Source organism: Sciurus vulgaris (assembly GCF_902686455.1).
Source record: "Sciurus vulgaris genome assembly, chromosome: 2".
Taxonomy (NCBI): Eukaryota; Metazoa; Chordata; class Mammalia; order Rodentia; family Sciuridae; genus Sciurus; species Sciurus vulgaris.
The window spans coordinates 134392395-134408491 of NC_136462.1; the positions used below are offsets into that span (position 1 = coordinate 134392395).

A 16097-nucleotide genomic window follows, 5' to 3' on the forward strand; every position below is an offset into this window, starting at 1 on the left:
CTTTCACAGAGAATAAACTTGGAGGGAAAGGAGCAATTCAGACAGCAAAAGGAAACTTCCAACAACGCTGTCATTCTCTGGGAAGAGAAGATATTTCAGACAAACAGGAACAGGCTGTAGCATTTTTTAAATGAACATTAGGAGAACCAGAAAAATGCCTTCAAATGTCTAAATAGGAGGCAAAAATTAAAAGTTTCAAGCCAGATACCGTGGCATACACCTGTAGTCCTAGCCAGTGGGGAGGCTGAGACAGGCTGATCACTTGAGCCCAGGAGTTTGAGACCAGCCTTGGTAACACAGTGAGACCTCAACTCAATAATAATAATAATAATTCAGTACATAAGTTATAAAATAAACTTGATAAGCCTCCCAGAAAATGAAACAGAAGTAAGGGAGATACTAAATATTGACCTGGTAAGAAACTGTGTATTGGAGGAAGAATGGGGGAGACATGAGTATGTATAGGATGGCTTAAGAGAACTGAATTCCCTGCCTCCAGGCTATGAAGCCATCAAATGATGTCTCAAATTAAGAAACTGGGACATAGCATAGAAATATTTTTAATGGAGTAGTAAATGTTAGAAAAACTGACTCAACATGTTAAAAGATACTGTATGTGGTGGGGGTAGCAGGATTCCAAGAGGTAGAAAGGAGTGAAGCAAAGAACCATGTTACACTCTTTGTTACAAACCTTGGATTATTGTTTGGCTTTTTTTTTTTTTTTTTTTTTTTTGGCGGTGCTGGGGATTGAACCCAGGGCCTTGCACTCTACTAACTGAGCCATCTCCCCAGCCCCCATTTTTTGACTTTTCAAACTATTAATGTATTACTTTGAAAAAAACTGAAAGATATTTAAAGATGGTATTTCTGTGTTCCCTAACCTTATAGATGCTATTAAGAAAAGTGCTATGTTGTGCATTGTTACACATATACCGTTCTTTACTAAATGTACATAGTAGCCCCCTCCCAACACCTTTCCATGGTTTTTATTTCTGTTGTTTTAGTTATCTGTGACCTGAAAAAATTCCAGAAATACACAATTTGTAACTTTACATTGCATGCTGTTCCTGTTGGATAATGAAGTCTCATGTTTTCCTATTCATCCAGCTCAGAATAGGAATCATCTCTTTACCCAGTGTATCCACACTGTATGCACTACCTGCCCATTAGTCAATTATTAGCTGTTGAGGTTACCAGATCTGCTATCTTGTTATCACAGTGCTTGTGTTCAAGTAACTTTTAGTTTACTTAATCATGGTCATAACATAAGAATAATAATAATGCCAGCAATTATTTGCTAAAGAGAAACCATTAAGTGCATCCTTTAAGTGTAAAGGTGAAAGTTCTTGCCTTAATATGAAAAGAAAGAAAAAGTGTTTGCTGAGGTTGCTAAGATCTACAGTAAAAACAACTTTTGTATCTGTGATATTATGAAGAGAATAAATAAGTTCATACTAATTTTGCAGTCACACCTCAAACTGTAGAAGTTATAGCCACAGTGAGGGAGAAGTGATTATTAAGATGGAAAAGGAATTGAAGGTGCATTATGCATGTATAGGAAATCATATTATTTAGAGGGTTCAGTACTATGTGTGGTTTCAGGCATCTACTGGGAATCTTGGAACATACCCCCACAGATAAGAGGAAACTACTATATTTTCTTCTGTACCTCACCCAAATAAAAATTGGAGCTTAGTTTTCTGGGATCCCTTTTCTGCCAGTCGGAAAACCATTTTTCTGTGGGTTTATGTCTACAGGAACACAGGGAGAACACGTCCATGTCTTCTTTCTTCTGTCTCTGAGGATGTGTGTGTGTGTATGCACAGGGGGGCACACACCCTCTTCCTTATCCTTCTTTCCAAGTCATTTCCTAGATTCCCTTTATCCTCTTGCCATAATGTGGACTTACAGTGCACTTTTAATTATGTGTTAAATTTATTGAGTAAATGCTGGCATTTCTATGTGTGTGTATAATATACACACAGTAGTTTTAATAACAGCCTTATTGAGATACAATTCACATACCATAAAATTCACCCTTTTAAAGTGTTCTTATATGTATTTTACAAATAGATGAAGGGGAACCCTCTTCATTTCTTCCACCCAAACTCTACATTAAACTTTGCAGCTTGAATATGGCCCTCAGGTGACTGATTCCCTGGACCCAGAAGGAAAAACCTTCCACCAGAGTGTTAGACTGGAACATATTTACTTGATTTCCTTGGCCTTTATTCACTTACTATTTCAGATAGTCTTCCTGCATGGTATGGGGGTGCACGTGGAGAATTGATAAATTCTTTATTGTTAAAAACTTCTCATATGGCAAGAAAACCTAGGAGTTTCAAAGTATTAGCTCATAGTCTCTAATCCAGCCAGACCTTTCCCCCACCCCTACCCACTTGGCCTCCAATTGTAAATTCCCCTCTCTAGGATCTTTAAATTCTTAATTCAAAATGCTAGGCAGAGAAAAGCTTCATTTCTGCTGGTACTTTCCTATTGGCAAACTCAACCTTAGACTTTCCTTAATTCTGGTTCTTTCTTAAATAATAGGAATAATCCTGTTTGTTCATTAGGAATTTAATTCATGGAGGGGACATGCTGCAGTGAAGATAGTGAATGACGATAAAACCCTTTATTGGCAGCCTCAGATGGCATTAGCTGCGGATTATCTTCTGCCTCTCGCAATTACAGTCGCCTGGGCTTCACTGTTGACATCTGGGGGCCTAGTGCTGCAGAGCTGGCTCCTGGGGTTTAAGCAGGTGGATTTGCAGTTCTTTCTTCCACAGTCTTAGGAATCTCATGGCAAAAAAATTAAAGAATTTAGATTTGGACATCTTTTAAGAACCCTTCCTAGAAACTAAAAAATTCTTGGTACTAGTCAAGTTCTTGTCACAGTAAACGTGACCAGGCTTGTTGCATATCTTGAATGGTAATACATTCTTCTTAAATGCTTTGTCCAAAGCAGGGCCAGCATTCTGCAGTCCTCCTGTCTCTGGGTTGCATTTCTATTGAACATGGTCTCTGGTGGGACCTGGAGTGGCCCTGGATGTGGTCTGCCTTCTTTTCTTCCTTGTATATAACTAAAAAGAAGAATTTAAAAAAAAAAAAAAAAAATCTTCCTTGGTTCCTCTATATCCACAAGTCTCATCTTCCAGACTAGAGTCTGGCCTCAGAGGAGTGACCAAGTGTGGCAGGAGCTGGCCCTCAGGAGCCTCATTGTGGCGTGTGTGTGCAGGATGCCAGAGGTGAGGGACAGTGTTGACTTTCTATGAGGACAGGAACCTGAAGACCAGAGCCTGAAGATCAGCTCCTTCCTGTGAGGATCTGCTTTGATCTGCTCTGCTAAGTCACTGGTGACTGACCCTACGGACTCAGTCAAGCTGGGGCTGGGACTGGGGTTGACCATGCGTAAGATGTGATTCTTGTGAAGGAACTGATTCCCCTAGAAGGCCTGTGCTCTTTCCCTTGTCTGTTTTGGAATCAAGGGTCAAGTGATGACAAATGCTGTGGTGTAATCATTTGGCATTATGTGTCAAGAGCCCAATCACGGCTTGTTCTCTGACCCTTCAGTTCTACTTGGGAGACTCTATCCTGAGAAAGTAGTCCAAACTGTAGCAAATGATATTTCTGGCAAGTGTGTATATTTTTTTAAAACAAGAAGGGAAGTGGAACAAATGTTCTGTTATGATCCATCATAAGAGATTGGTTAAAGAAATGGTTACATTTGTGTAGATCCTGTTCCTAAAAAAGAGGGCGTGGGCAGACTAGATGTAGCTCAGTGGCATAATGCCCCTGGGTTCAATCCCCAGTACCAGAAAAAGAGAGAGAGAGAGAGAGAGAGAGAAGAAACAAAAAGAAAAGAAAGTTACATTCATATGGTAAAATGTTTTCCCTTCTCCCAAAATCAATATTTTAAAATGTTACTTCATTCATTTAGCAAACATTTATTGAGCACCTACTATGTGCCAGAAACTTGCCACATACCAAAGCTAATGCACCAGCTAAGAAAGACATGTTCCCCCAAAACATCAGCAAGTAAGTGGGACAGCTTCTGAACCTGATGAACGTGATGCAATGCTGAGGGGAGAAAATGCACACACAGATAAAGCAGCCCAGAAGAAAGTGTGCCGCAGAAGCAATGGATGATTTGTACTTTCTTCTTTGTTTCAATATTTAATAATTTGTCTCCTTTTATAACTAGAGGAAAATAACTTTGAGTCATACTTCAAACTCATGCCGTATGTTTATGCCGTATGCTCAATTCCACAAATGTGGAACCGTTATTTTTATGTCCTAGAAAGCAGGAAAAACAGTGAGTCCCTTGGTAGAGAAAGTGAAAAGAATACTTCAGTACAAAATAGAGAGAGAGAGAGAGAGAGAAATTGTCATTATCTAAACCACAACCTGAGGTCATGTTTTCCAGATCATGCTTGTTAGGAAAGGTGAGTTTCCAGGTACGAGAAGGCATTGCCTTAGGCCCACTGCCCTCTGGGAGCCAGCTCTTTTTCAGTGCTTCTGAGTCAGCTCTGCAGCTTGTTAGCATAGCACTTGGCCCTCATAGGCTCTGATAAATATCTTTTTTCTTTTTTTGTTGGTACTAGGAATTGAACCCAGGGGCACTTAACCACTGAACCACATCCCCATCCCTAGCCCTTTTTATTTTTTATTTTGAGTCAGGGTATCCCTAAGTTACTTAGGGCTTCACTAATTTGCTGAGGCTGACTTTGAACTTGCAATCCTCCTGCCTCAGCCTCCAGCCACTGGGATTATAGGTGTGTGCCACCACGCCAGCTCTGATAAATATTTGCATATAGAAGGAACAAAAATATAAACCAGATGTGAGCAAAATACCTTCTCATTCCACTTGGACTTGCCGTGAACCTGGCTACAATGTGCTTTTAGGCACCTTTTGAAAACTCATCATTTTTTCTCAGCAAATAATTTTGGTAAATTGAGCTTCAAATTTTATTGAATCAGGAAGGGAGGGATCTAACTCTTCATCCTATGAAAAGATGATCAACTTCTCACATAAGAGAAATGTGAAGTTAACTTCTCTGAGTTAATCCCAGCCATGGCCCCCAGTGTGGAGGAGCACACCCCTTTTAATGCCTAGTCCTGCTTCTAGGAATGTGACCTGAAGGTCCTCTTACAAACATACAAAATCATCTGTTCATCAGATTGTATTTAACCAATGCTCAGGAGGCAGCACTTGGATGCCAGTCACTGTTCCTCCTGCTTTATTATCCTTAATTATTTAATGTCCTGGACAACTCTGTAAGGTAGAATTATTACTACCCCTACTTGTTAGATGTAGAAACTGAAGAACAGAGATGAAGTAAATTGCCCAAAGGTCACCCAGCGAATAGAGGGCAGAACCAGGATTCAGATCCCATTGGTCCAGAACTCTTGATCTCTCTCCCTCATCAAATCCTTCCTTACATAACCAAGTTTGCAGCACAGGTTACAAGGTGACAGTACTGTCTGTAACTGCAAAAGTTTGGAAACAACCTAAATGCCCCTCAGTCGGAATTTGTTTAAGTAATTGATGCTACATGTCCCTAGTACAGCAAGGGAATGATTCCCATCGTTAATGGGAAAGCAAGGTTCAGAAAGTTTCTATGAGTGGTGTTACTAAAAGGGCAGGATATATGTTCATAATTGTGTGAATAAGGAAAAAAAAAACCACCTCCGGAAGGATGCACAAGAAGTAGGTCACTGTGGTCATGCATGGGACAGGGATGGGAGAGAGAATTCCACTATATTCCCTTTTAGAATTTTGAACTATCTGTGCATATTACTTATTCAGAAACATAAAAGCTTTGACTACTACTGCTTTGTAGTTTTTTTTTTTTTTTTTTTTTTACTGTTCAACAGCTTTGTTGATCGATTTTTTAAATTTTTTAAAATTTATATATGTGAACAGGTAATATAGACATGCATGTGGCTTTAAAAAGCAATTCTTTTTTCTTTCTTCTCCCTCTCTCACTCCACGTAGGAAACACCATTGATTCCAAGTGTGGAGCAGCCCCTTCTGTTTGTTTTACCAAACTGGATCTAAAAATAAGAATCTAATTTCAGTGAGTGGGCCTTTGGTGGGTGTATTTGAAGATCTCCTATAGGGCTGAAATAAATTTCAACTCAAATTATAGCCCACAGAGCTGGTGGCCTCTGTCCTTGTGTCCTTACACTCCCACCTTAATCACCGTTCATCACTCAGTGGTTAAAAAGCCCATATTCCTTTGTGGCTTTGAAATGCAGTTTTAATTTGATCCTGAGGATTTGAGGACAGATGAAAACTCATCTCCATGACTGTTTTCTGTGCCTGCGACTGCATGAAGCACTTCCTATGTTACCATTATCAGCCCTGGTTAGGAAGCATGTTAGAGAGATAGACCACCATGTGTGTAAAAGAACTATACCTATTGGAAGATCATGTACTAAGAAATGGTCTGCCCAGGAATGTTTTTTTGAGTCAGAGGTCCTTGCCTACATCCTCTGATGCTGGCCAGGCCAGGAGAGGTCAGGCAGTATAGACTCTGATTCAGGGCAGTGTCTTAGTCTGCTTTCTATTACTATAACAACATACCTGAGACTGAGTAATTTATAATGAATAGAGGCTTATTACACTCATGGTTCTGGAACCTGGGAAGTCCAAGAGTCTGTGTTGGCATCTGGGTAGGACCTTCTTGCTGCATCAAAATATGTCAGAGGGCATCACAATAATGAAACAGAGCAAGCATGCTGGCTCAGATTTTTCTTCTTTATCTTTTTTGTTGTTGGTTGTGGTGGCAGTGGTTCTTTTTAGCTATACATGACAGTAGTCTATTCTGACATATGTATGCAAACATGGAATATCATCTTATAAAACCGCTAATATCATCATGGGATCCCATCATTGTGAGATAATCTAATCTTAATTACCTCCAAAAGGCCCCATCTCCAAAATACCATTAGCATGAATTTGGGGATTAAGTTTCCAACACATGAATTTTGGGAGGATTTTCAAATGATAACTGACAGTTTTGAGCTGGAAGCTTTGGGATCTGGTAGCTTAGTCAGCTAGGGCAACAGTTAAAACAGTGGCTTCTAATGTACCACATTGTGTAACCAGATCAAAGTCCTCCTGAGTTTGGTCTGGTGAGCTATAGGACCAGTTCTGCCTATCTCTCTCCAGTCCTCCTACCTAGGACTATATGGTTTACAGCCTACAGGCCTGTGGTCTGTTGATGAGCAGGAGTCCTCTGATTTGGATTTAGAGGGTCTAAGAGATTCCCAAAATTAAAGCAGACTATAAAGTTGATTGTGGCAGAGCTGCCCACATTGCAAAAACAGTTTGTAGGCAGTTCTCTGCCCCTGCCATTTGGAACAGAGATGGGAGTCTTTTGATGAGCAGAGTAAGTGGCTATAAAAACACAATACACTTAGCATGACATTCTCCAATTCCATCCATTTCTCTGCAAATGCCAAAATATTATTATTCATTATGGCTGAATAATATTCCATTGTATATATACCACAGTTTTTTTTATCCATTCATCTGTTGAAGGGCATCTAGGTTGTTTCCACAACCTATCATGCTAAGTGAAATAAACCAATCCCCAAAAAAACAAAGGCCAGTGTTTTCCCTGATAAGTGGATGATGATATATAATGGGGGGGGGGGGGGGGAGTGAGAAAAGAATGGAGGAACTTTAGATTATGTAGAAGGAAATGAGGGGGTGTATGAAAAATCATGAAATGAGACAGACATCATTACCCTATGTATATGTATGATTCATACTAATGGTATGAATCTACATCGTGTACGACCAGAGAAACAAAATGACGTACCCTATTTGTATACAATGAATCAAAATGCAGTCTGTAAAAAATAAAAAATAAATTTTTAAAAAATTAAATAAAATAAATTTTAAAAAAATTTAAAAAACAATACATACCAAAGAATCAGCATTTTCTTGCCTAAAGAATTCTGATTGTTGGACTGGGGATATAGCTCAGTTGGTAGAGTGCTTGCCTAGCATGCACAAGGCCCTTGGTTCAATCCCCAGCACCACAAAAAAAAAAAAAAAAAAAAAAAGAATTCTGATTGCCAAGAAACCTCATGGCAGAAAAGGAAGAGATTTTCCCAGCTGACACAGATAAGCAACTAGCAAAGGCATTGTCCTTAGCTGGTCACAGTGAGGATTCATCAGGGTGGTTCATGGTGGGTCTGAGAGCATCTTGTTTGGGGCTAAGCCAGTTATAAATAAACTCTGAGAGGCCAGGCAGCAGAGTCCTGTTAGCATGAGCAGCATGTCCTTGGGCAGATCACACAGGACCAGGACCTTCTAAACGTAGCTGTCCTGCCCTGTATGCTGGGGACACCATCACAAGAAAAGGAGGCCTAAGCCAGCCACCTGTGGCTGAGCCCGTCTACAATTGTGTACATGCCACACATTTGTCATGTGTTTTTTGACATCAACAGTTCACTTGGGAATTGCAGGCCAGATTTCCCACCTCTCTTTACACCTGAGCCAACCTCATAACATGAGCCACCATTTTCACATGGAGACAGTAAGCGGAGCAGTATCCCCACCACTTCCATCAAGGCTGGGTGCCCTCCAATCAGCTCCTGTCCTCCCCAGGCCTGTCTACCCTGAATTCCCTGGCAGAGCCTGGCATCTGTATCATTCATCCTCCTCTTTGCAAGGAGTTTCCCCTACACCCAACCTCTGTAGACTTTTGAGTTTGTACCAGCAATACTACCCCCAAAACTCCCCACCTGCCCTGGACTGACTGTGGAGGGAAGTGCCCAAGTCCAAATCCTCCTGTGCTCTAGAGTTGAAGATTCGATTTGGGCGCTCAGTGCAATCCAGTGATCACCATTAGAGGCTATGGGACAAAGCTTCTAGCCATCCTGGCACCCAGGCTACCACTGGACATATCAAGGGGGGCAAGTATCTATTGCCAGTTGTAAAGGAGGCAGCATCAAGGGAGTCTGCAGTGAGACCAGAGGAGCCAAGGACACTCTCCAGGAGGGGGAAAGTATAATTCAGCCAACCCCTGTCCAGCAGAGACAGAAATGTAGGGCAGCTCAATAGCACAGGAGTTAAGGAGCACTAGCTTGCAGCAGTGAGATACCCAGAGAGAGTAGCACATGGCCTGGGTGGTAGGGGTACACCTGATTAGTAGGTGAGCAGGAAGTGAAGGCCATGGGCCATAGGGATGGAGGCCTTTGCACAGGTAAAGGAGCACACAGGTATATCAAGACCTTCCCAAAATAACTCAGTGGGTCTGTTGCCTTCCAGGGAAATTGAAGGAATGGAGCCTCATTTTATACGGCACAGCGGAGCACCCTTACCATACCTTCAGTTCTCATCAGTCCCGCTCGCGGATGCTGGAGCTGTCAACGCCACAGCTGGAGCCACCCAAGGCTGCAAAGTGGCCATCCCAGGCTGAGGTGCCCGAGGATGAAGAAGATTACACAGGTAATGAGCCTGAAACAAGAGGAGATGACTAGCTTCCTTGAGTCTGGTTTCCCACTGTAACTCTCAAAGGTGGGGCCATTCTTGGAAAAAGGTGAGATTATGCTTATATGTCCTCTCTTGCCTAGAAGTCATAATAATGACAGTCATTTGCACTCACACAGCTCCTCCCATCCAAGGCTCTCCTAATATTTTACAGACCAGTAAGTATGCTTCAAACCAGTAAGTATTCCCTGACCTTCCCAGACTGGGACACTGAGCCCCTCTATGCCCAACCAGAACTGGGATGTACCCCTGATTAACCAGCTGCCTACAGAGACATTCCCATTTTCTCAGAGGTCCCCATCGCATGGCTCGGCCTCCTGACTCCCTTAAGTCCGTGCACTTTCAGTGGCCAGAATGTGGGAAGGAAGCAGTTATTATCAAGGCCTCAAGAAGGATGGGTTCTTTGAGCATCTCAAGAAAAGAGCTGGCAGTAGACATTCCACCAGCCTTGCAGATTGGATTAGAGACCCAGAGAAGGGTGTCATCAGTGGAGACTGATACTACACAAAAGCATCCTTAAAAACTCACAGAACTTAAAGATGCCTGTATGAATCTCTCTAGCCATCTCTTTCCTGTGATGGCCCTTGGCTCTGAGCCACCAGCTCATTTGCAGGGTAGCCAAGAGCCACAGTACGCCTAAGAGAGGGCTTTGGACATCTCCCCTAGGTGCAGTTTTTATTAACACATTAGGTCAAAAGTGGTTCCTTTACCCCTGAGCCACCCATCTCACAGTGATCTGTGTGACCCTAGAGTGTTTCTGGTTGGGCATATTTTTCTTAGCTAAATATTCTGGCTACTTGATAAATGATGGGGTGATTTCAAAGAATATGGATGATTTGAATTATCCAATATCCTCTGAAAAAAATAATAACAAAATGAATAATTCTACCAATACAAATCAAGCATAAATTATAGTTGATTCCATTTTAAATTTCTTTCACCATTCCTTTAAAACAGAGCATTGAATTATGTATAGACTAATCTGCTCTGTTTCCCCCATGATTTATAAACAGTGGCAAGATTCAGTAATTATTAATAAAGAACTGATTTTTTTTTCTTAAAATCTACTACTGACTCCCAGCCTTGTACAACAGAACCTCACAGTCATGCTGTTCTCAATCTGCATCACTTGATCTCCACTGAGCATGGCCTGAATGGATAGAGGGGTCTCCATGGGAGTGGATGCTTTCCTGGCTCTCAGAGAGGCTTCCTGTGACTTCAGGGGCAAATGGAAGGGTGAGCCAATACCAGCAGAAAGAGCATGCCCAGAAACCAGGACAGAGGACAGAGAGAGCAAGAACCAGAGGGTGCCATGACATGAGGGACAAAAGAGAAGGAGGGGGATCAACAAATTTAGATTCCAAAGCAAGATCAAGGGGGAGCTTCCAGAATGTGGGAACCTGGCCACAGGCAAACATTGCATTGGGGGTGTTGGGCCCAGGTTGACAGAGGTTTCATCTAGACACTATGGGCAAGACGGCAGGGGGAGGTGTTGGGGATATAGCTGAGTTGGTAGAGGGCTCGCCTCGCAAGCACAAGGCCCTGGGTTCGATCCCCAATACCCCCCCCCCAAAAAAAAAGAGGGCAGGGGGAATCTGATGGAACAGTAATCTAGGGGCCAGCAGCAGGGGATGGGGAAGGAGCAGACAGAAGAGGTAAAGAACCAGCTTTCCCTGGGATGAAAAATAGACAATATGAGCAAGGGATGGAGAGGGAAGTCTAGGGACAGCAAGGACCTCCAATAGCAACCATCAAGATCATCTACTGCAAGGGAGCAAGGCTCTTACAGGGGGTGTCAGGCACAGTATTAGTCCATCTTCTGTTGCTATAACAAAATACCCAAAGCCAAGTACTTATGAAGAAAAGAAATTTATTTAATTCACAGTTTAGGAGACCAGAAATCCAAGATTAGGAAGGCTCATCTGTCCAACCTCTGGGGAGGGCCTAGTGGCTACATCAGAAGATGGCAGAGAAGTGTGTGGGGTGGCCTCACTTTATAACAACTTACTCTTGCTAAAACTAGTAGTCCCAGGAGTTAACATTCATTCCTTCCAAGAGGAGCACATCTAATTACTTTGTACTAGGACCCACCGCTTAAAGGTTCCACCACCTCAGTACTGTCCAACTGAGGACCACGCTTCCAGCTTATGAGGAGACACATTCAAACCATCTTACTAGACCAGGCACCTGGCCAGAGCCAGGCAGAAAAGCTGCCCTGAAAAGGGAGCCATTGTGAGGTGGACCAGACAGTCACTAGACACTCTCAGCCAACGTTGCTCCCTGGGAACGGGGAGAGACATGGACCAGTTATTCTCCAGACTGAGGCAGGTGGAGAGCTAAGGCAGATTCTAGAGTTCCTAAGGCAAAGAGGTGTGGCTCAGCATGGTGGTGGGGTACTGGGGTAACAGAAGGACTGGGGACCAGAGGGCCTGGCAAGGGGACGTAGAGCAGCTAAAACGGACAGGGTGAGACACAAGAAAGATCAGTGGTACTGAGGGCAGACAACTTTGCAGTGAGGGCCAGCCTTCAGGACAGAGCCATCTGGTGGCCACAGTACAAATGGAGGCCACCCCCAAGGACTCACCAAGACACTTGATTGAAGAACAGCCCCACCCTCAGAACTGGAGTTCAGTAGGTCTGGGGTGCTAGGGAGTCTTCACCTGTAGCCAGCACACATGTGATTCCAGGTGGCGTGGGTCTAGGGAGCCAGCAGATGCTGAGCCCAGCAAGGATATGGCAAGACACAGGGAGGAACTCAGGTTCCTACCTGAGAGTGACAGAGAGGCCAGGACAGAACAATTATGGGAACAGAGGAAAGCCTGGGCTTCAGGAAAGAAGCAGTCATTCAGCTTCTTGGAAGGAAGATGAGTGGGTGGAGGACAGCTCAGGACAGAGTGGCCATCCACACAGGAGTGTGAGGGGAGTCAAGGGACCATGTACAATTTTCTGTAAAACAGAAAGGATCCAGGATAGTTGACAGGTACACAGGATTTGGTTCATAGTGTGTGGTATGTCCATGTGGGGACTGTGTGGGGTCATAGACTCACAATACAAACGAGAGCAAGGACTCAAGAGCATTAAATAATTCACTTAGCTGTTAAGAATGAGGCTAGACATATAATGAGAGCAGTCTGTTATTCCTGTTGGCACTTTTTGAGCTTGACTTTTGCATCCTGCTCCAAGTCTGATAGTGTTAATGGAGGTAACTTTTCTTGGGTGCCCTTTTTTGAATAGGGTAAAGGGCAAAATAGGCACCAAAACTTTCTGAATCTTCCTGTTCCTTCAGCACGATCTGCACGCTAAGGACAAAGCCCATCAAGAACTCCCAAGTTGCTTTCTAACACTTGTTTTATTTGTGAATTTTTTTAATCCTGGATTTGCTCCACAAAAATTTTTTAAATGGAGTTTTCAATTAACCTATACCAGTTAACCCCCTATGCAGGTGGGGGTCAGCTATTAGCAAGCCTGTTCTGTGCATTAATTAAGTGTGCCTTTTACTGGAAACCTCTGCTAGGAGTGATAGAAAGTGACCCAGGAAGACTATGGGTCTTGGAGGAACTTTCACTAATGGAGGAAAGAGGAAAAGTAGACGTAAATACAAATTGCAACACAAAGAACCCGTGTTCTCCCAAAGAATGAGTAACAACTGTACCAGAACATTCTTAGAAGTGAAGTGACTGGGACAAGATGACCAGCCAAGTTTAATATATAATGTTTCATGGAAGAGATGAGTCTGGGTATTTGGCTTTTTAAACAATCCCAAAAAGGAGTCACATGCTGGGAGGTTTGTTTACAGATATTTATCTAGGCATCCTCAGCTCTTGGATAGGTGCTGCCTCCTCTTGACCTTTCCAGCTCAGGCTGCATGTTCCTGGGGACCTTGATGCTATCTCAGAATTCTGCTGCCCTGCCTCGCCAGGGGTTCCCCTCCAGATTGTCATGAAACTTTCCATTACAGAGGCTCCAAGGGGGACTCCGAGGGTGATATCCACATCACATGGACCAGCAGCTATAAACAGAAGTCCAAATCCTTCCCCAAGGCCATCCCTCTCCCAAAACATCCTGGAACCCTCTGTATACAGATGGTGGAGACATCAGCACTTCTCCTATCTCTGTCCACTCTTCTTTTATCCTTACTCTCACCCTTCAGTCTCTCAGCCAATATTTACTGAGCACCTGCTCTGTGCCAGATGCCATTCTAAGTGCTGAAAATAGAGCAGTGAGTAGACTAAACCAAATCCTTCCTATGTGGTGCTGACATCTCCAGTGCCTGGAGAGAGTGAGAAGATTGGTCTCTCACATCCTACTCCCAACACACATACCCAGCTCCCTTAAGATGGAGGGAATTCCTGTAATCCCAGCCACCTGGGAGGCTGAGGTGGGAGGTTCACAAAGTCAAGGACAGCCTGGGCAATTTATTGAGATCCTATCTCAAAATTTAAAAAAAAAAAAAAAAAAAATTTTTTTTTTTAGAGAACTGGGGTATAACTCGGTGATAAAACACTTGCTTGGCACATGGGAGGCCCTGTTCATCCCCCAATACTAAAAGGAAAAGAACAAAGTATGATGGAACAAAGCATTTTGAGGCTATCCTCATAAATGACCTAGGATACAGTGTACAGAAATCCAATCTGATGAGAACTCCAAAATAGTAAAACAGTCCAGAGCTAGAGAGGAGGGAGTGACTCAGTGATGAGCTTTAGAAATGATAGGCTTATCTAGAACACAGGACTGGCCAGCCAGGACCAGAAGAGACAGTCCAGAACATCCTGGAGATGACCGCAGCTCTGAAAGGAGTTCACAGTGGGATCACAGGCGGGCAGGAATCCACAATGAAAACTTAGGAAATATCAACAAGAGTGAACCTTCAGGAGGGTAGCAAAATAACCGGAGTCTGACATTGGGAAGGCCTGGAGCCTCTTGAAGGAGGAATGAAGAGGGCTTTGTGTGCCTCAGCAAAGACCCATTGTGGGCAGCTGAGAATGAGGACTTTTGTCTTACCCTCCCGTTCCCCATGAAATGTGGGTGGCCAGCAAATTAACTCTTCTTTGCTTCTGAACTCACTCCCCACCCCCACCAACAACTCAAACTTTGCAGAAGTTTTTTTTCCCTTCCAGAGACTCAGGAGCCTTCATAATGCCCCACTCAGTCCCTCCCTGTGTCCCCTCTCAGCTATCCAGGAGGTTTCCCTGAGGCATTTCTCCATAGAAGGGATGGAGTTGGTGGTTAAGCCTGGAATCCCAGCACAGACTGGCTCCCACAGGCTGTCGCTTCTGCAGAACAGAAGGGAGAGGACACCTACAAACATGCCAAGGGGATGGACATTAAAAGCCGGCTCATCCATGTCACTTACCAGGAGGACCTAGAACAAGGAGTTTGCTGGAATCTGTTGAGCTCCCCTACATTTGTGTTGCTTTTCCAACAACACACAGGCTCAGAGTTAGAATTTGGGGGCCTGAGTGGACTTAAGAGAAGACACTGGCATCCCATGACTGAGGGTAAGAGCAAGGCAGGCAAAAAGAAGTCTGCAGGAAGAAGCCCACAGCAGCAGCACACCCCACCCTCATGTGCAGCCAGCTCCCACTCACCCAGTGTGACACTTGTAGGCTCTGGCTCTGCCCTACCCAACCCTGGCCAGCGCCAGCTATACCAGGTGGTCCTAAACATGTGGAAGTAATCCTTATTCCCACTAGGGTATGTCCATAATTCTCTCTGCACTCACCCTCCTGCCTAATTCATGTGGCCTCAGCACCCTTAGTGGCAGATTTCCTAATGCCCAAAACGCCCCCAAATTGCATTGCTTTGTCCTTCACAGTGGAAATCAGAGAGCTGTCTGGTCCCAGCATAATGACTGTGATGTAAGTGAATGAACTTAATACCAGTGTTCCCTGCTTCTCTCTCATCCATCCTCTAGGGTCTCACAGTCCCCATCTCCTCACGCACCTTGGCTCTCTCCTGGAGTTGGCCCTGTTACTTGTTTTCATGCTGCTGCTGTCTAGAGTGTTGAGGCCTCTGACACTGGATCGCTGGCTAGACTCAGCTGCCAGCTGTAACCATCCCATGGGGCCTGTGGTCTGGCCACCCAGCCCCCACAGGACTACCACTCTTGAGAGCAACTCCTCCCAACCCCATCAGGCTGCTACATCCTCAGTCAGAGAGACTCAGGGGACTGGATTTGATGAAGAAGGCATCTCTGTGGATGAAAGAAATGCTTTTTCTTTAAGGTGTGTGCCATCCAGAGTGTGGGAACAAAGGCTGCAATGGCCCCAATGCAGACCAATGCTTGAACTGTGTCCATTTCAGCCTGGGGAACATCAAGACTAGCAGGTAATGTGCTGGGGCTGCCATTGGCATGTTCTGGAACTCTGCTAAGGTGGCCCATTTCAAGCTGTGTAACACCCCAACAAAGAAATCACATTGATGTTAACCGCCTTTTAAAATTTTTTAATAACTTTCTATTCTAATCACACAAGTAATACATGTTCATTACAGAGAAATCAGAAATTGGCACTTCGGTGACCATGCTTATAAAGCTTTCTCCATCCATTTGTGAAACAAAAATGGATCATATTGAATATGCAAGGCTGCC

The 16097-nt window shown here is 43.7% G+C and overlaps 1 protein-coding gene across 2 annotated transcripts in view; it reads left to right on the plus strand.

Annotated features, from left to right (window-relative positions):
- Positions 1-16097, plus strand: part of PCSK6 (proprotein convertase subtilisin/kexin type 6) — a 176992-nt gene that overhangs the window by 142422 nt on the left and 18473 nt on the right. The window contains exons 14-16 of one of the 2 annotated variants that reach the window (XM_079121927.1): positions 9287-9466; positions 9628-9666; positions 15733-15835. In XM_079121927.1, coding sequence (XP_078978053.1) covers positions 9287-9466; positions 9628-9666; positions 15733-15835 — 322 coding nt within the window. The remainder of the gene's footprint in view (positions 1-9286; positions 9467-9627; positions 9667-15732; positions 15836-16097) is intronic. The other variant, XM_079121928.1, reaches the window with a different exon arrangement.